Genomic DNA, 20,844 nt, shown 5'->3' on the forward strand with positions numbered 1-20,844 from the left:
CTGAGAAAATAGCTTAGGTTCCAGTATCATGCAAATCTGAACAAAGGATAGGAACACTACCAAAATTCTCACTTCACATATTCATTCCATGTTTCTTTCTTGGTACACTGCAAGTTCCTGTATCACAGTTTAAAAAAAAAAAACTATGAACAGACATCACTCTCTCTAATATCAAATGCTGGAGCCAGGATGTCTTCAGCTTCTGAATTGACGTATTTATGCACTCGCCCAGTGTTAATAGAAGCAACCCCTTAATTGACATCTGATCCCAGCGATTATTTAATAGCCTTAAATGGAACCGAGCTGCACGTTACATGCTATAAATGTTCCTGCCCTTATTAAACTGCACATCATTTTATTTACCATGAGCAGTGTTGCAGATTTCATTGCTTTGTTAAAATTAAAATAAAATATTTTATTTAAGTCTGCAATTAGTGTAATTTAGTTTTTAGAGCGAGAGAGAGCGAGAGAGCGAGAGAGAGAGAGAGAGAGAGAGAGAGAGAGAGAGAGAGAGAGAGAGAGAGAGAGAGAGAGAGAGAGAGAGAGAGAGAGAGAGAGAGAGAGAGAGAGAGAGAGAGAGAGAGAGAGAGAGAGAGAGAGAGAGAGAGAGAGAGAGAGAGAGAGAGAGAGAGAGAGAGAGAGAGAGAGAGAGAGAGAGAGAAGAGAGAGAGAGAGAGAGAGAGAGAGAGAGAGAGAGAGAGAGAGAGAGAGAGATAGATAGATAGAGAGAGATAGATAGAGAGAGATAGATACAACATGTACAGCAGCTTAAAAATTACCTTGGTTTTTCAGCTTAACTGAAGTATCAAAACTGACAGGAGGATACCTCTGGCCACTATAACTAACCATTCTTGCAACAAAAAAATAATAATGATTACAGTGGACCAGAGGTTATTTGCTGGACATGTCTGTGGTACACTCTTTAACAGAATTGTTCGAGCTTTGCTCTCCCAAAATCTATGCAAGGATTAATCTTGAATAGCCTGGAGTCCGAAAATACCACACAGGTCCTGCTGCTAACCCACTCATATCTAAACTGTGAAGAACACAAGGCAAAACCAAAATCTGGTGACCTAAATAAGAATCATCTTGTTTTCTTGGTTCAATAACATGGCTATTTTAACACTTCATGAAAGTTTGCAAATGATTCATTTCTATTGAAAATTCCCTACTGTTTTGGAAAATAGTTCCTTCAGCTGGTAACTTGGGTGCCGACATTGCAAATTGTAAGCATGTGACCTAAGTGTGGCTTCAAAGCTCGTCCTTTGGACATGATATCTCAATATGGTTGCAAGCACATGTGCAATTCTGCACTCTGCAGCCATATTGAAGTCCTATGAATAGTTTGTACTCAGCCATAAATAGCTCAAGGCAGTGATATAACTTGTCTGGAGTGCTCATATGGTGTTAATGTCACATTATAAAACTGAATTTTCTGCAAATTTCAATACCAGACCCATTTTACTGAAATGTTGTTAATCTATGGTAGTAGAAGAGGGGTTATTCGTCCACATTACAGATACACCAGCTGGATACATTATAAACAATTATTAATTTTAACGTCAGAGTTGGGGAGAAAATGATTAAACCATTTTTGTTTAAAAATAACACCAGCATTGTCATTTAAAATCTCAACCACCTGTATTTTGAGCAAAGTCTCTGAAATTTATAACATATTCCCCATCACTGGTCATCATTTTTGATATATTTCTCTTGATCAGTCAACTTTCTGAATGAATGCATGTAACTATGCTAATAAAACACTGAGCATAGACCACCGAATCTTCTAATGGACTCTAACAGCAACTCAGCCTGGTTATAAATAATCCAGCTCATTTATGACTGTCTATTCATACCTTCTATTTTAAATTAGCAGCACTAGCAACTGGTAACTGTGGTGGAAATTGCTTTCCACATCACATTCATCACCAGGATAACATACCACAATGTAATTCAATCTCATATTGCTCAATGCAAATCCTCATCCAAACCCTTCCACGTCTAAGAATATTTTGTAATGAGTTCAGACCATCTAGTGGAAATGCTCACCAGCAAATAATTACTCTGCTGCTCTTTTGACAAATGATTCACATCCAATTCCACTTCACATATGAAGATTTGATAACGTGATGCAAGACGAATTTCAGTGGTCAGCAGATAAATCTTAGTTTAAAGTGATTCCCAAAAAAACCATCACCAAAAAAAAAAAAAAAAATCATTAAAATCGCCAACCACATGTTACATTCGTACTAGCTGCCTCTTCTCTTCCTCCTCCATGTTGATTCATGTTGATAAATGTCTCGGGGAAGAGAAAGAAAGAGCAAATAAACGAGAGTAAGGAAGAAAGAAAAAAGGGGAAAAGGAGAATGAAAAGAATAAGAGAAAGAAATATAATAAGACTGAGCCAGAGAAAGAGAGAAATTAACAAACAGCAAACATTAAAAAATAGAAGTGAGAAAGATAGCATGCACTCATGGAACTGAATATGGAAGAGGTGCAGATGGACACACAAACCCACAGCTAGCACCTATTAATTCAGAGCTGGAGACACCTGTTAGGTAATGGTGTCGGCTCACAGCACATAAAGGATGAGATGACGTACCTATAACGACACTTGGGAACACAGCTGAATGCAAACATCTTTCCTTCCACAAACATTGTTATTTACAATACTTAAGTTTCCAGTAGATAATTTCAACTAAATTAAATTACTTTGTTCGTTCCATTGGGCTTAGCCGGTACAGCAAATTCAAATGTCTGATTTTGAAATGCGAGTTCATGCCTCTTCAAGAGCTCAATTAGTTAATTACCTTTAGGTGGGAAATAGGATTTGCTTTCAGCCTTGTGAGGCCAATCCACCACTAACGGTCCAAATCGACGAAAGCTAGCTGTGATTTCATCTGCAGGAGACATTATAACAGGGTTTTATTAAAAGTTAAAGCTACCAAAATTACTTCCACACAATAATGAACAGACGGCAAAAATAACAGTTAAAAAGAATTCTGAAGGTTTTGATTTGCAAGATAAACCTTTGTACCTTCATCAATGTCTGGAGGGAGACCTCCAACAAAGACTTTTCGTGAATAACGTTCCACCCTTTCACCATTCTGACAGCGGGTTGGAGAGTTTAAACCTGAAGACAGAGACTGGTCACCATGACCATCATCAAGAAAACCATCCTCAATAGGAAAGAGCGAAGATCGACCTGAAAAACAGTTGACACTTCTATCGAGTGAAAACAAACTTGAGCATTATTCTGAAACTTGAATTGATGGTTTCCATTTCTCCAACAGACCTAAACTCTGCAATATCACAAATTTGCTAACGTTCAGCATGAAGATGTAACTATATAAGGATATATTTTACTTTTAATTACAACCCATATCACTTAATAAATATTTCTCAAACACTACTCTCTCAATGTTTAAAATAAAACAATGTTGGTAAAGTCAAAGCACAGATTTATAATTTCCTTTGAAATGATTCCTTTAAAAATAACACAACTGACTGTCATGCATCATGAAAAGCAAACAAACCCCAATGGGCTGAACATTTAACTGAAGGATGCAAGAAACCATACATCAATTTTTGTGCTGATTAATTGGAAAAACTCTGGATTCAGCAGTCTGGTTAAGTTCAAGGAGATCTGAAGATGATATTCAAGAAAGAGTCCTTTGTAACAAACTTCTTGAGGAAAAATAATATATTCATATTTCATGATATCTATGCACACTTTATAAAGCTCCCAAATCCAACTAACTGTTAGATAAATACCAATACCAAAATATATAATTAATTAATTAATATGGCCTTTGGAAGCTTATTGGCATAATATTTACACCAAAAATAATAAAGAACTGCTGACAAAAATGTGCTGCATCTGTGCTTGTAAATCTGTTCCAAAGTTATAAAATGCAAGCTCGACTTAACAGTGTTTCATGTGAAAAATGCAATAAACTATCGACATTTCCACCAAAATTCCTTGCTTTTAAGTCCAACCACTACATGTAATATTAGAAGCTATTCAAAAACTCACTCCTACATTTATTGCAAACACGGGTAAAATTGATGAGAGTTAACAATTAATTAAGAGAGGAAAAAAATGCTGCTCCAATTACTTCCCTTTGCACCAGTTTTCAGTCACATTCACCGCAGTGTCAGGTTCCACAACCAGTAGTTTGTTGCACTTTCACCATTTCAATCAAGCCAGCAAAAGCAAATTGTGCTTACAAGCATCTGGAACATTTATCAGGCCCTCACACCCATTTCCAAATTTATTCTGAGCTTTGACATTTAAAGTATTAACCCCCAGCTCCGTTTTAAGTGAGAAACCAGAGAGATACTGAAAATTCCAATTGGTGGACGCATGGGCAACATGGTAACACAGAGGTAGAGTTGCTGCCTTACAGCGCCTGAGACCCAGGTTCAATCCTGACTACGGGTGCTGTCAGTATGGAGTTTGCACGTTCTCCCCGTGACTGCAGGTTTCTCCGGATGCTCCGGTTTCCTCACACATTCCAAAGACGTGCAGGTTTGCAGGTTAATTGGCTTCTGTAAACTATCCTTAGTGGGGAGGATAGAACTAGAAGACAGGTGATTGTAGTTGGCGTGGGCTCAAGGGTCTGTTCCACGCTGCATCCCGAAAATAAACTCTTTCACAAACAATTATTAAAATGAATCAATTCAAATTGATACTTTATCCACAGGATGTATGTTTTATCCATTGAAAAATAGATAATTTTAGAAAAGAGCTTAAAAATAGATGAATATCTTCCCTTGAATATTCAAGTTTTAAATCTCATCGACTTTCATAAGGTCAACTAGATGGATCTATGCTAGGCTTCCATTGATCACCAAAGTAGCATCACTCTTGTTCCAGATAGATACCCAGAAAGAGGGTTCCAATATGCCACTGGCCATGCCAGAGATGCAATTCTTGTTCTCTTAAATCAAGGTGACAGAGTTTAACATGTTCTACAAATTAGAGAACCAAGATTTCCAGTGGGGTGGGGGAGGGGCTTTTTAAGAGCCATATCCAAGCAAAAATTTGTCTCAATTATTTTTAGCAATAGAATAAAACTTGACAATGGACAATAGACAATAGGTGCAGGAGTAGGCCATTTGGCCCTTCGAGCCAGCACCACCATTCAATGTGATCATGGCTGATCATTCCCAATCAGTACCCTGTTCCTGCCTTCTCCCCATACCCCCTGACTCTGCTAACCTTAAGAGCTCTATCTAGCTCTCTCTTGAAAGCAGTCAGAGAATTGGCCTCCACCGCCTTCTGAGGCAGAGAATTCCACAGATTTACAACTCTCTGACTGAAAAGGGTTTTCCTCATCTCCGTTCCAAATGGCCTACCCCTTATTCTTAAACTGTGGCCCCTGGTTCTGGACTCAACCAACATTGGGAACATGTTTCCTGCCTCTAATGTGTCAAACCCCTTAATAATCTTATATGTTTCAATAAGATCACCTCTCATCCTTCTAAATTCCAGTGTATACAAGACTAGTCGCTCCAGTCTTTGAACATACGACAGTCCTGCCATTCTGGGAATTAACCTAGTAAACCTACGCTGCATGCCCTCAATAGCAAGAATATCCTTCCTCAAATTTGGAGACCATAACTGCACACAGTACTCCAGGTGCGGTCTCACTAGGGCCCTGTACAACTGCAGAAGGACCTCTTTGCTGCTATACTCAACTCCCCTTGTTATGAAGGCCAACATTCCATTGCCTTTCTTCACTGCCTGCTGTACCTGCATGCTTTCTTTCAGTGACTGATGCACTAGGACACCCAGATCTCGTTGTACGTCCCCTTTTCCTAACTTGACACCATTTAGATAATAATCTGCCTTCCTATTCGTACCACCAAAGTGGATAACATCACACTTATCCACATTAAACTGCATCTGCCATGCATCCGCCCACTCACACAACCTGTCCAAGTCACCCTGCAACCTCATAGCATCTTCCTCACAGTTCACACTGCCACCCAGCTTTGGTGCCACCCAAATCTGCAAATTTGCTAATGTTACTTTCAATCCCTCCATCCAAGTCATTAATGGATATTGTAAATAGCTGCGGTCCCAGCACCGAGCCTTGCGGTACTCTACTAGTCACTGCGTAGACAAACGTACAAGGTTCTAAAATACTGGTTATCTATTGACCTACAAATGTGAACAGGTGTTTGTCATTTAGCTACTCATGCCTGTTTCTCTGATCATTAAGATTTCCACAGTTCTGTGACCTCTTACTTTTTTCCTATGACTTTGGTTGACAAACATACCTCCCAGATTTAAAATTAACTAGGCCAAGTGTGCCCATTGGGCCCGTCCTCCATCGTAGGGTCTCCATTGTAACCGGGAGGAGGGGAGGGAGGGAGGGGGGGAGGGAGGGACGGGGGGAGGGAAGGGGGGTGGGAGGGAGGGGGGAGGGAGGGAGGGAGGGGGGGAGGGAGGTGTGGAGGGGGAGGGAGGTGTGGAGGGGGAGGGAGGTGTGGAGGGGGGAGGGAGGGGGGGAGGGAGGGGGGAGGGAGGGGGGAGGGAGGGGGGAGGGGGACCTCCCCTTTTCCCAGTACCCCTCTTTCCCCCACCACCAAGCCCCCTCCGCACGACCCCTGTTGTCCCCCTCCCCAGTCCCCATTCTCAGACCCCCCCATTCTCTCTACCCCAGATACACTCTTACTCTCCCCCACCCCCCCCTTTCCCCAGCACACCCCTTTCCCCTACTCTCTCTTGCCCCCAGCACCAACCCCCCAACCCCGCTGTCCCCCTCCCCAGTCCCACTCTGCCTCCTCCCACCCCCTCTCTCCTCCTCCCACCCTCCCCGTCGACCCCACCATTACTCTCCCCCACCCCCCTTTCCCTACCAGCCCCCTCCCCCCCTATGGTCCCGACGAAAAGCACTTATGGATCGTGCAGGGAGGAGGATGGAGCTGCGGAGCGCGGCCGTTACTATGGCGTGTCCAAGCCCGGACTACTGGAGATGGATAGGGCGGCGGCGCGCTGGGTCCGTGCTATAGCGGGGAGAGGGTCTCCCGGGTGTGGGAGAGAGGAGAGAAGCAAGGGGAGAGAGGAGAAGTGAGCTGGTGATCGCGGGCGGGCGGCTCCGCTAAAGCCCTCCTCCCCAGTCCCACTCTCCCTCCCACCCCCACTCGCACTCTCCCCACCACCCCCCTTCCCACCACTTTCCCCTCCCCCCACCATCTTTGTGAAGTCGCGACGGTCCGTCATTTGCTGCGGCCCTGGTCGACGCCGCCATCGGTGGAAGCGGCCGCTGAAGGAGAAGTAGAAGCTGCCCGCTACGCTGCGGCCTGTGTGCGGTGACAGTGCGGGGCGCGGGAGGGGGGACTGGAGGACGCCGTGGCATGGGTTGAAGGGACGGATGAGCGGACCATTAGTTAAAGGTGCGGGGGGGGGGGGGGTTGCGCATTAGGAAAAAGTCGGTGGGGGGAGCGCATTAGTGAAAGTTCCGAGCGGGGGGAGAGCGCATTAGTTAAAGGTCCGGGGGGGGGGGGGGGGGGGGAGCGCATTAGTTAAAGATCCGGACGGGGGGATCGCATTAGTTAAAGGTGCAGGGGGGGGGAGGGAGCATTAGGAAAAAGTCCGGTGGGGTGGCGCATTAGTTAAAAGTCCGGGGGTGGGGGGAGCTCATTAGTTAAAGGTTGGGGGGGGAGGGAGTAGCGCGAGCTCATCTCTTGAAGACGTGCGGGTTTCATTGTGACGTCACACGCTGAATACCGCGGGGGGAGGAGGGAGGGGGGGGCAGCGCGAGCTCATCTCACAGGGGCATTGTGACGTCACACGCTGAATACCGCGGGGGGGGGAGGGAGGGGGGGACAGCGCGAGCTCATCTCACAGGGGCATTGTGACGTCACACGCTGAAGACCAATAAATCAGTTAAAAATAAAATGCCTGAACTTTAAAACCTCTGTAACTTAAAAAATATACGACCAAATTAAATGAAAATATCACGGCCGGTCGTCCGGGAGATTGGCGATTAAGGCGGTGCAAAAACCATGGCGCTACGGTTCACCGTTTTGCCGAAATCACTGTTATCTATATATATACATTTATTCATACATATATATATATATATATATTCATAAGATCTGAGTTTTAGTAGTATAATAATAGATAATTGATCCAGAATTGGTTGGTGCTTGCAGTTCAGCTTTCCAAGCTTCCACTACCATGTGTGCTTGGAAGTATTTCTTAACTTCTGAAAGGTCTAGCTCCAATGTTTATGCCTGCTAGTCCCAACTCCAAACCAGAAAAAATCAATTTAACACAAACCTTTATATTCAACGTAACTAAGCAAGAAGTCCCACTTTAACGCATGATCACTAGAAAGGATATTATTATTATTTTTTTAAATAGAGCATCAAGCACAGATTCTTGATCCAAGTTATCTGCCTTAATGCTTTCTACAGTAAAGAATGAGTTTTAAAGATTATATAATATTGTGTATATCTTAATGTAACCTTTATATACAAGTTCAATCAAGATTACTGAAGACAGAGCAGTAACTCGATTAAATAATTTTGGCAAGTGCATTAAAGTAGCAGCATTTCAAGGTAGCGAATTAGGTGGCATGTCCTGAATAACCAACAAGGAAGACGCACATATTACTGCAGGAGAGATGGAATGTATCCCTGAGCAACAGTAAATATGGTGACTTACACACATCTTGCATACCATTGTGCCCTCCCAGCTGAATGCAAATGAGAGAATTCAGCGGAGAAAATACAGGGAACATTTATATTAATTCCTCTCCACGTTCAAAATTACTTTGCAATAAACAAGGTGCTGGAGGTACATAACAGGTTAAGTCAGCATCTGTCATGGGGAATGGGCAGTTGAGCATTTTTGTGTCGTCCATTTCCCCCTGCAGATCCTGCCCGACTTGCCAAGTTCCTCCAGCAGAATGTTTTGATGCTCCAGATTCCAACATCTGTGATCTTGTGTCTTCTCTCAAATATATATATATTTTTTTCTGGTTTCCCCTCTGCCACTCACACTGTCCAGAAGGAGAAGGCGAGCAGGCAATAAAGCTTTTAAAAGATACACAGGAGACGTGGGATATTCTATAATGGATCCGGTCTCTCCTCTCAACACCTCCCGCTGGACACCATGACTAGAATCTTTTAAAAAAGAACTTAAAACAATAAAATTAAGTGCATTTACGTCAAACAAAATACTAGACTCAAAGGAGATATCAGAATTGTCCTCAGAAGAACTATTAATGAATAATATTCCTTGACCCCACAATTAAAAACCCATTAGATTCTGCAATCTTAAAAAAAAACACAAATTAATTCTACGCGAATTTATGAAAGAATTTTCAAAGCAATAAAAAAAATGGAGCCAACCGACATCAAACCATTTGATGAAGAAAGGTCTCGACACGAAACGTCACCCATTCTTTCTCTCCAGGGATGCTGCCTGTCCCGCTGAGTTACTCCAGCATTTTGTGTCTACCTTCGATTTAAACCAGCATCTGCAGTTTTATCTCCTACACATCAAACTATTTGTTGCTCTAGCTTTAAGGTTAATTCCGAGAGGGCAAGAAAGTAAATTAAAATTGCACAATTCACCAAAAGTTAATAAAAGCAACTGGAAACTGTTAATTACTCCAGTATAGCACTGAAATGTTATTTGATTGGAAAAGCAAACACTTGAGTATTAAAAATTACTTTACCTCTTCTTCGCCCAAATGTCCTTGCTGCATGTAAACAAAGAAAACATGGGTAGTCCTGTCACTTGTTAAACATTGCAAATCCTTCTATGAAATGTGCACTAACATCAAGTGACTCATTGTCAAAACTACCTGTGGTTCAGCTCGAGTACTTTTTGGAAGTGTCACAAAAATACTGAAAAATATTTTTCCCCATACGTTTTAACCTCTCTCGTCAAAATAGTGTTGGAGTTGCTCATTACCACTCCTTGCATTGTCAAATGCAACAAACAAACTGTGTTAGAAGAGGCTGTCAGCACGGCTCCAATTTTTTTCCTCTATGAAAGACATTTCTGAAATATTCACTGGTGCTTCTTCCAGCTAACTTAAAAATGATTGAGTGAGCAACTAAACAAATAAGTTATATTAGAGAACCTTGTCCTCGATCTCTTGTGCCGTATAATTTCTGTGGAATTAACTTTAAATCTTACTACAGAATTAAACAACTTTTTACTTGAAAATAAGACCTAAAACAACATGGACATATCTTGATTAAATCAATTTTATTATTATTCGGAATAGCACTATGTTAAAATTGGGCAAAGACACATTTAAAAATTAGTGTAAATACTCCTGGATGCCACCAATATCTTCTTGGGATGATATTGATCCCAGTTGCTTGTGCAGGTGTTTACAGGTCCCACATCCACAGCAACCTAAAGCAATGGTTCATGCCTCATCATTCAAGGTATGTATTCAGCAACTCACTCCTACCTTAGCCGTATCAATACAAGGAACGCGGAGTTTGCAATCTTTAAGGCCTGGCAAGCACATTTGGCCCTTAAATTAATATTTGTTTATAAGATAACAGCGCTATTGGTACCTATACAAAGCACCACCCTTGCTGGTCACATTTCCGCCTCAGAATGTTTTAAATACACAATATTTAACTTATTTAAATGAGAAATTTTAATTCTGTGAACATCGGCCAGATTTTTAAGGTAATCCAGAAAGGGTTTCAACAATGAGACAAATGTATTCTATCATATAGAAAGGAATTATAATCTTATAATTCATTTGGGTATTACACAAACAATTTACTAAATGAGAGCCCTGCATCATTTGATTTCACACATTTAAATGTGATCCATCACAATAATCAATTTGGCTCAAATCAAACATGGGTCTTGAGTGATAAAAAGTAAACCAATGTAATTTTGGATTATTCTTGAGCAAGGTGTGCTTTCAAAGATAAACTTACCATATTATAGAATATTTTAAATGCAATTAGCACTAATCTGTGGAAAAGGTCAATGAGCAGCTCTTAAACCTGATTCTTCCCAGCAGGTTTCTGCATATGAGAAACAACGCAATTTAATCTCCTGCTCTTTACTTAGGACTTCCTTGGGTTATAAATTTTACATTGATTTAACTCCATACTCAGAGAAGCAGAACTGTAGTTCATCTATAAATTGTTTATCAGCCTTGACCACCTGGCTGCTACGTGAAGTAATATAAATGATTGCAAGATCATCAGAGATCAATGTTGGTAGTTCACGAACATACAAGTTACAGAGGAATTCATTACTTTAAAGTTAATTTACATAATTTCATTTTACTGTAGTCTAAATGGGGATAATGGAACCATCTTAAGTTGTTAAGTAGAAAAAGGAAATGATTCTATCATCTCTGTTAATCCTTCCTCTGGATTGCACTAATTTCTCTTTGCCTGCCCCATCGTCAGGCCCATTCACCTTGCACTAATGTCACTTGCACTATGTCATATAATCCCAAATCCCAGTTTGTGTTAGACGCTTAAAGGTAGAAACTGCTGTTTCTGTAGATCTATCTGAATTGATCATGTATCGACCTTTGTTCACTGTGCCTGCATGCTTGAATATTGCCAAAACAACTTTTATTTGGATTAATAACATTCAAAACAAACCTTAACTTCCTTCAGATTAAAATGTTCTATTTAAGCGAATCTCTGCCTGTGACGAGATTCTATCTCTGGTAGGATTATCCATAGGGAAAAATACAAGAATAAATTGAGTGACCAGATCATTAATTCAGCAAACCATCCCAAAATGCTTCTACAAAGATAAAGACCTGAAACCTGTATCTCATGGGTAGATTTGCAGAGGCTATAAAAGCATGACATCAGAAGATGTTTTTTTAAAGTAATGAAAGCATGGAATGGGAATTAGGAAGAGATTACTAAAGAATAGAGCTACCGCCCCTAGCTTACAAAGGCACAACAGAAGGCAAGATGTATAAAGGGTCAGGTCCAATGGCTTCAAAATATTGGAAGGGTATAAGGATATTGATGGAGAGAGAGGAGAATGCTCTATGGAAATAAAGGGATTGCAACATTTCGGTTTGTGACCCTGCGTCAGATCCTAACGAGTCCTCATGCGGGGCCTCGACTTCAAAATGTACACTATCCTTTCACCTCCACAGATGCTGCCTGACCCACTGTGTTCTTCCAGCAGTTTGCATTTTGCTCCAGATCCCAACGTGTGCAGTCTCTTGTGTGGGGACAGATTTGAATATAGAATTGAGGGAGAGGGGAAAGTGACAACTTTCTATAGTTTTGTACAAGAATTGGAGAAGAGTGACTGGCAGGAACAGAAAGACATTTAAGGCATGGCGATGATCCTCATTATTCAATATTATTCCATTTACATTTCAAAGAGACATTTTATGAACTAAAGGAATTAGCACCCAATGAGTCCTGGAAGTTATGGAGAAAGCAAATTATGGTCTCAACATATGTGGAGGTTCTCTGCCTCAGAAGGCAGTGGAGGCCACTGAGAGAGTTAGACAGAGCTCTTAATGATAGCGGAGTCAGGGGGTATGGGGAGAGGTCAGGAACGGGGCACTAATTGTGGATGATCAGCCATGATCACATTGAATGGCGGTGCTGGCTCGAAGGGCCGAAGGGCCGAATGGCCTACTCCTGCACCTATTGTCTATTGTCTATTGTGGTTAGAATTTTTCAATTGTTGGATACATAGGCAAATGTAACACCATCGCTTGAGAAAGTAGATGGACGACCCAATTTTAGATAACGATAGATAACATCAGTTGTAGGCAAAATCAACCTAACATTCAAGTTAAACACCACATGAAGAAATCTGCTCAGATCTGCTGACCTTTAGTCATTTAACTGGGCAGCAACCCACACCACAAGAATACACCGACTGACATCCAGCCTTGCGCTCCAGTTAAGTATTGGCCACAGGTGTCGGCTGTACCATTGGACTCCAGTGGAAAATATTTTGGCTCTTAGGCTGACACAAGTGTAGCAAGACCATTGAAATCCATGTGAAGAAACAGCTAACCACAGAACAAGCTCCAGATCCTCTCATCTAATTCTATTCATTGTATTTAAGTGTGCACAACCAAATGTTTTTCAAATTTAAAAGTCACGGGATTGATAGACAGGGGACATCATCTCACTGACTCTCAAAATTATAAGGGCGATTGAGTGGCAATTTGTGCTGGGCTGTATTGTGCTGCACTGACTGCCTGGAAACTGGTTCCTAAAGTAGGATGGTAAATGGGACGGTGCTGATATCAGGGGCAGACAACTAGTTCGTTTTGGTGACTCACTAGAAGATCTGACCCCAAAAATTAGAATGAAAATTGGCTGAAACAAAATGGGGGCTGCCGTGGAATATAATTCATACACATTTTCATAAATGTTAAGACGACAATATCCAAGAGATTTGTTACAAATATTGGAACAATCAGAATACACCGATCAGCCAAAACATTATGACCACTGACAGGCGAGGTGACAGGCGGTGTTGGGTGCCCAAGGCTCATCGATGCGCGAGGGCAACGAAGGCTATCCCATCTGGTCCGAACCGACAGAAGGTCTACTGCAGCACAAGTCACAGAAAATTTTAATGGTGGTCATGGGTGGAATGTGTCACAATACACAGTGCATCGCACCCTGCTGCGTATGGGGCTGCATACGGAGGACCAACAGCATATTAGGCAGGTGGTCATAATGCTTTGGCTCATCAGGTCATAATGTTTTGACTGAAATTGGAGTTGGATAAAAAGTTGGTTGACAGAGAAGATCCGGAGTGAGTTACGGAAAATGAGATCCGGAGTGAGTTACGGAAAATTAGCACAGTTGGAGCTGGAAAGCAGTGTCAGAGGTGGGTTATTCTGGGTGCAGTGCTGGGTCTAACTTTCTTCTGTAAAAGTGCAGCCAACTATTGACTTCCACAGTATCCATTTCCACATATACGTGAATTTTGTTGATATCGCCAAAGAAAAAAAAATTGTCAAACATGGAGTGTAAGAGATTTCAGTTAAAGGAATGGATGGAAAGGTGGCAGAGTTCACAAACACTAAAAAGCAGTGAAAATTTTTTTTCAATGGCTCTACAAGATTTGGGCAAATTGAGCTCAGGGTAAAGTACATCATTCACTTAATCCACAAGTGCAAACCTTTGGGAGGGAAAAAAGATAATGGTATTTTCTCAGTTTTGAGGGACAGATCTAACAAGTGAAACAATAATGATTAATTTGTGCATGGCGGCAGTGATGCCACAATTACAGTTTTTCCAAGGTCAATGATTTGACAATAGACAATAGACAATAGGTGCAGGAGTAGGCCATTCAGCCCTTCGAGCCAGCACCGCCATTCAATGCGATCATGGCTGATCATTCTCAATCAGTACCCCGTTCCTGCCTTCTCCCCATACCCCCTCACTCCGCTATCCTTAAGAGCTCTATCCAGCTCTCTCTTGAATGCAACAGAGAGTCTGAAGTTGCACAGAATGCACAGTACTACTCAGTAGGGTATTGTCAAGAAAGGATAACATATGGAAGGGAAAGCAGCCCCAAAGCACTCACCCCGCACATTTACAATTTGGCTGATTGAATTATGTACAACATACATAATAAGAATATTACATTTGCTGTTAAGGTTTCTATAGGCACAAGTGGTAATGCTCCCTGATAGCAAAATCAAAACCTAAATAAGAAACTATATTTGTATATAATGCATCAATAGCACACATCACTAACAGATGGAAACAGCACTTGGAATAAGGAAGAAATGAAGACATAAATGAATAAGCAAAATTCCAGGAGCCAAATGAATTCCGCAATTCAAAGAACAGTTAATTAATTAATTAAAATCGTTGAAAACTTTAGCGAGGCAGTGCTGCTGGTTTCCGACGGACACCACACATCTCTGTCCTCCATACAGCTGGCCAGCTCCTCTTTTGTCTCTAGTCAATACAATAGTCATTTATTTGACACATACACATAAATGTGTAGTGAAATGAAACATTACCCACAGTTCAACAATAAGACCAATAAGAATAATCAATCAATAGAAATGCAATAACACATACAATCATAAACTAACACCAAACAAAAAGAAACATCCATCACAGCGAGTCTCCTCCAGTTCCTCCTCACTGTGATGGAAGGCCAGAATGTCTTTTTCTCTTCAATGTCTTGTTTGGTCGTCCCAGGTTCCATCTTCCATGGGTGGGTTCCCACAGCACAACCTTGTTTGGTCGTCCGGGTTCTGTCTTCCATGGGTGGGTTCCTACAGCACAACCTTGTTTGGTCGTCCGGGTTCTGTCTTCCATGGGTGGGTTCCCACAGCACAACCTTGTTTGGTCGTCCCAGGTTCCATCTTCCATGGGTGGGTTCCCACAGCACAACCTTGTTTGGTCGTCCGGGTTCTGTCTTCCATGGGTGGGTTCCTACAGCACAACCTTGTTTGGTCGTCCCAGGTTCTGTCTTCCATGGGTGGGTTCCTACAGCACAACCTTGTTTGGTCGTCCCAGGTTCCGTCTTCCATGGGTGGGTTCCTACAGCACAACCTTGTTTGCTGGTATGAGTGCACTGTAAGTGTATAATTATCTCTGAGATAAATGTAAAATATGGGGGAGGTTTCTGGCCACACGTGTCTACGGTAAACAACCTCACAACAGTGTATAAGAAGTGCAATCATCCCTCGTCGCTCCTTCCGTTAGCAATACTGAACAAATCTCACTGCATGAGCCATTCTGTTGTGTAGCATTCTGCACAGCAAAATCGTCTGTACACTGCTTTTCCAAACCTCTTGCCTAACACACAAAAAAATTAAACTGGCGATCTCTTCGTAAGGACATCCAAACTAAAGAAATAAATGTCCCATATAATCAAGCAGAATTATTTTTGAGTACATTAAATATGCTTTAAGAGACACCGTACATAAACATATCCATCCTTGGTATTGCCATTTTGCCAGCTACCAATGATGGGAACAGACCCTTACCAGCCTCAAAAGCAGTAACTGGTTTTTAACAATTTCTAAATGTGCCTGACATTCAGACAGCATCACAGTCAATTTTGATTTTAGATTTAGAGATAAAGCGCGGAAACAGGCCCATCGGCCCACCGAGCCCGCGCTCCCCAGCGATCCCCGCACATTAACACTATCCTACACACACTAGGGACAATTTTTACATTTACCCAGTCAATTAACCTACATACCTGTACGTCTTTGGAGTGTGGGAGGAAACCGAAGATCTCGGAGAAAACCCACGCAGGTCACGGGGAGAACGTACAAACTCCGTACAGACGGCGCCCGTAGTCAGGATCGAACCTGAGTCTCCGCCGCTGCATTCGCTGTAAGGCAGCAACTCTACCGTTGCGCCACCGTGCCGCACTGGTTTGTAGTTTGGAGATCCAAATCTGTCAGCATGTTTCATGTTTGACAGGGCACATGCTATAGAACTGCAATTCCATTCAGAACCATCTGCAGTCGCCAGCAAGAGCAACCCAAAGTTCATCCAAAGGAATATATCATAATTTATCACCGCTACTTTATTTTACTCCATGGCCATAAAAACAAAAACTTTAAAATAAGCTAGTATTTTTTTTAACTACTTGCTCATGCAGTCAATAGAATTTAGAACCCAGGGCTCATCTCCATTCTGTCCTAGCTTACCATTGGTATCTTTTTATGCATTACAGGTTTGCCTCTCACAACGACTATTTCTCACTTCTTTACTGTAAATTGCAACTTTTATTTGTTTCATTGCCTGAATGTGTCCTTTGCAGTCACCTCAGTTTCACAGGTTTTGTTTCATCAGCAAATTTTTGATATTTCATTCTCATTCCAATAAAGCCCATAAATCTATTTTCATAAAAAGGATTAAGATATTTCAAGCAACAGAAAGTACTGTATAGTAAAAAGGCAGGAATCCAATGTATCAGAAATATGTACAGATGCTCCTCGACCTACGATGCTTCGACTTACGATGTTTTGACTTTACGATGGTGCAAAAGCGACACACATTCAGTAGAAACCGTACTTCAAATTTTGAATTTTGATCTTTTCCTGAGCTGGCGATATGTGGTACGATACTCTCTCGTGATGCTGGGCAACGGCAGAGAGCCGCAGGTCCCAGTCAGCCTACCGGCAATGATGTTCGGTAGGTTAGGTGGCTATGATGTTGGGTAGGTTAGGTGGCTATGATGTTGGGTAGGTTAGTTAGCTATGATGTTTGGTAGGTTAGATGTATTAAATGCCTTTTTGACTTACGATATTTTAGATTTATGATGGGTTTATCGGAATGTAGCCCCATCATAAGTCGAGGAGCATCTGTATATGCAAAACATAGGGCATCCATTGAAGTTGCTCAATGAGATTTTCAGAATGCAGTGTGAATACTAAAGTGGGGCCAAATAAATGCAGCATTTGCACAGTACATACTCAATAAACAAGTAAATCTTTAACTGCAGAACATGAACACACTCTGCCAGTTTTTGTCTAAAAATAAGGACATCTCACTACATGTCCATGTGATTGCATAAATACATTTGTATATCATATGTAATATTCCTAACCTAATAATGCAAATAAAATTATTGTTAATTCATTAATTTATTCTTTGCATCCTCTATTTCTGAGGCATATTGGTTTGAAGCACTTTCTCTTGATTCTATGCAAAGGTAGGTTTTTAGTTTAACGAATATAGGGCTGGAGAAGAAGCTGGACATTGCACCAACTAATTTCAGCGAGAATGCATGTTACTTGTGCTGACATAGTACAAAGATAACTTGTCACAGGAACTTGGCCAACAAGTTCATTAATGCTCACAATTCCAGCAGTACTGATATAGCTTCGTTTCAGATTCAACTGGGTCATTTCTTGGCTAGTGTCATGCTATCTCAATGATGGAGTGGGAATGGAGACAGGGGTAGAGAGATAATGCTGTCGAAAATATCTCAAATCTATTTTTGAAAAAAATGTAGACAACATCTGGACATTTGCTTCATTACTGTTGAAAATTAGGTTCAATAACATTTAAGAATTGTCATCTTTATAGCTTTATTTTCCAATCACACTGCATAGCTGGCAAATAAACAGTTTTTATTTTTTAACGTCATAAGGCCATAAGTGATAGGCGCAGAATTAGGCCATTTGGCCCATCAAGTCTATGCGATCATATCTATCTCTTCCTCCCAACCCCATTTTCCTGCTTGCTCCCCATAACCCCTGACACCCGTACTAATCAAGAATCTATCTATCTCTGCCTAAAAAATATCCATTGACGGCCTCCACAGCCTTCAGTGGCAAAGAATTCCACAGATTCAACACCCCCTGACTAAATAAATTTCTTCTCATCTCCTTCCTCAAGGAACGTCCTTTAATTCTGAGGCTATGACCTCTGGTCTTAGACTCTCCCACTGGTGGAAACATCCTCTCCACATTCACTCTATCCAAGCCTTTCACTATTCAGTAAGTTTCAATTAGATCCCCCCCCCCCTCATCCTTCCAGCGAGTAGGGCCAGTGCTGTACAATTATTTAAAGGTTATTTTTAAAAATGATGAAATTGAAAGGATGTTACCAGCAGCATTCAATAATCAGGCCTGGCAAACAGTAACTCACTAATGAGAAGTTGCTGAATTATTTACAATAATTTCCTCCTTCATTAATTATGATTCAAGGATTGCATACATATCGACATTCAATTCCCAGCTTTATCAACTCGGGCATTTCATGGTGTCTGAAATTACACTGAGTTGGATTCAAGGTTTTTTCAATTCATTGGATATCAGCTAATGCTTAGTTTTAGCATTCAGTATTGCTCGTTTCCAAAATCATGTCTTTAAAAAAAATTAATCCAAAATAGGTTCAGTGATAACAAGCCAAAGTCCTAGCTAACAATGATCTATTCTACATTTTCCTTGAACTCCATCCCCTTTGTCTCATTTTCACACCTTACATTTCCTTATCTCTGCATCTCCATCTCCCCTGATTCACTCTGAAGGGTCTCGACCCAAAACGTCACCCATTCCTTCTATCCAGAGATGCAGCTTGTCCCGCTGAGTTACTCCAGCATTTTGATAAGGAACTAACTTGTTTGGCACCTTTATTCATTCAGTTAATGAATCACAATGTCTAAAATAAGTTTTAAATTTCCAAGTCTGTAAATATCTTCAGCAGTAATAAACACATTTTGGAGTTAACAATTAAAGGACTATATTCTGAAAAGGACTGACAACTTGAATTGCAATAAAGTAAAGTACATCACGGAACCATGTTTGGAGAAACATACACAATCAACCAGAGAAATGGTTACTAGGAGGAGTAACCACAATGAATTAAATGTTAAGAAGATCCTTGAGGGAAATGGAAAAACAGAGTAATTTAAAAAGACAAGAGCCATCAGGCCTACATGGCCTAAGATACAACTACCAATTGGAGAGTGAAGGCACCATGGGGAGAAATGAGTGATGGGTCAGGAATTTACGACTGGTTTCAAGCCTCTGGCCAAATGGGAAGACAAACCATGAGGCTCATCTTGGAATGCTGGAGTTGATTATTAAAGATGTAATAGTGGTGCATTTGGATAGCAGTAACATGATCGTTCCGAGTCAGTATGGATTTACGATGGGGCAATCATGCTTGACTAATCTTCTGGAATTTTTTGAGGATGTAACAAGTGAAATGGACAAGGGAGAGCCAGTGGATGTAGTGTACCTGGACTTTCAGTAAGCCTTTGATTAGGCCACACAGGAGATTAATGGGCAAAATTAGAGCACATGGTATTGGGGGTAGGGTAAGGCAGCAGCAATCAGCAGTAGCAGCAATCAGCAGTAGCAGCAGCAGCAGCAGCAATCAGCAGTAGCAAGCAGCACCAAGCTGTGTTGCTTGGGAAGTAGTGTGTGGGGATTGTGTGGGGATAGTAAGGAGATAGTAAGGAGTAAGACCTGTGTGATCTCCCGGACTAGTTTCGATCGCCTAGCTTGGGGTCGGAGAGGAATTTCCCGGATTTTTCCCCAAATTGGCCTGGGTTTTTTATCCGATTTTTCGCCTCTCCCAGGAGATCACTCAGTTCTTTTGGGTGGGCGGTTGGAGCGGTTGGAGTAGCGGCCGGGCGGTAGGTTTAGTAACCGAGCGCGGGGCTTTGTTTGGAGAGTATGACTGCCAGGGCAGTTTTTTGTTCTGGGTGTCAGATGTGGGGAATCTGGGAGTCTGATAGTCTTCCAGACATCCACATCTGCGCCAGGTGTGACGAGATGGGGCTCCTAAGGGACCGTATTAGGAACCTGGAGCGGCAGATTGATGACCTCCGTCTGATCAGGGAGAGTGAGGAGGTTATAGATAGGAGTTACAGGGAGGTGGTCACTCCTAGACCACGGGAGGTAGACAGGTGGGTCACTGTTAGGGGGGGCAAGGAACAGAGGCAGGGACTAGGGAGTACCCCGGTGGCTGTACCCCTTGGAAATAAGTACTCCTGTTTAAGTACTGTTGGGGGGGACAGCCTACCTGGGGGCAACGACGGTGCCCGGGCCTCTGGCAAGGAGTCCGGCCCTGTTGCTCAGAAGGGTAGGGAAAGGAAGAGGAGAGCAGTAGTAATAGGGGACTCTATAGTGAGGGGGTCAGATAGGCGTTTCTGTGGACGCAGTCGGGAGACCCGGATGGTGGTTTGCCTCCCTGGTGCCGGTGTCCGGGATGTGTCTGAGCGTGTCCAGGATATCCTGAAAGGGGAGGGAGAGGAGCCAGAGGTCGTGGTACATATAGGTACCAACAATATAGGTAGGATAAGGGAAGAGGTCCTGAAAGGAGAATTCAGGGGGCTAGGAAGAGAGTTAAAAAAAAGGACTTCCAAAGTAATAATCTCAGGCTTAC

The 20,844-nt window shown here is 42.0% G+C and overlaps 1 protein-coding gene across 5 annotated transcripts in view; it reads right to left on the reverse strand.

Moving 5' to 3' along the window:
• cpeb3 (cytoplasmic polyadenylation element binding protein 3) overlaps nt 1–20,844 on the reverse strand; it is a 105,004-nt gene that overhangs the window by 40,015 nt on the left and 44,145 nt on the right. For 4 of the 5 annotated variants that reach the window (XM_078413712.1, XM_078413715.1, XM_078413714.1 and 1 more), the window contains exons 5-7: nt 9,702–9,725; nt 3,038–3,205; nt 2,811–2,900 (exon numbers count right to left, since the gene is read on the reverse strand). In XM_078413712.1, coding sequence (XP_078269838.1) covers nt 2,811–2,900; nt 3,038–3,205; nt 9,702–9,725 — 282 coding nt within the window. The remainder of the gene's footprint in view (nt 1–2,810; nt 2,901–3,037; nt 3,206–9,701; nt 9,726–20,844) is intronic. The other variant, XM_078413717.1, reaches the window with a different exon arrangement.

This window comes from Rhinoraja longicauda, chromosome 16 (genome assembly GCF_053455715.1).
Source record: "Rhinoraja longicauda isolate Sanriku21f chromosome 16, sRhiLon1.1, whole genome shotgun sequence".
Taxonomy (NCBI): domain Eukaryota; kingdom Metazoa; phylum Chordata; class Chondrichthyes; order Rajiformes; family Arhynchobatidae; genus Rhinoraja; species Rhinoraja longicauda.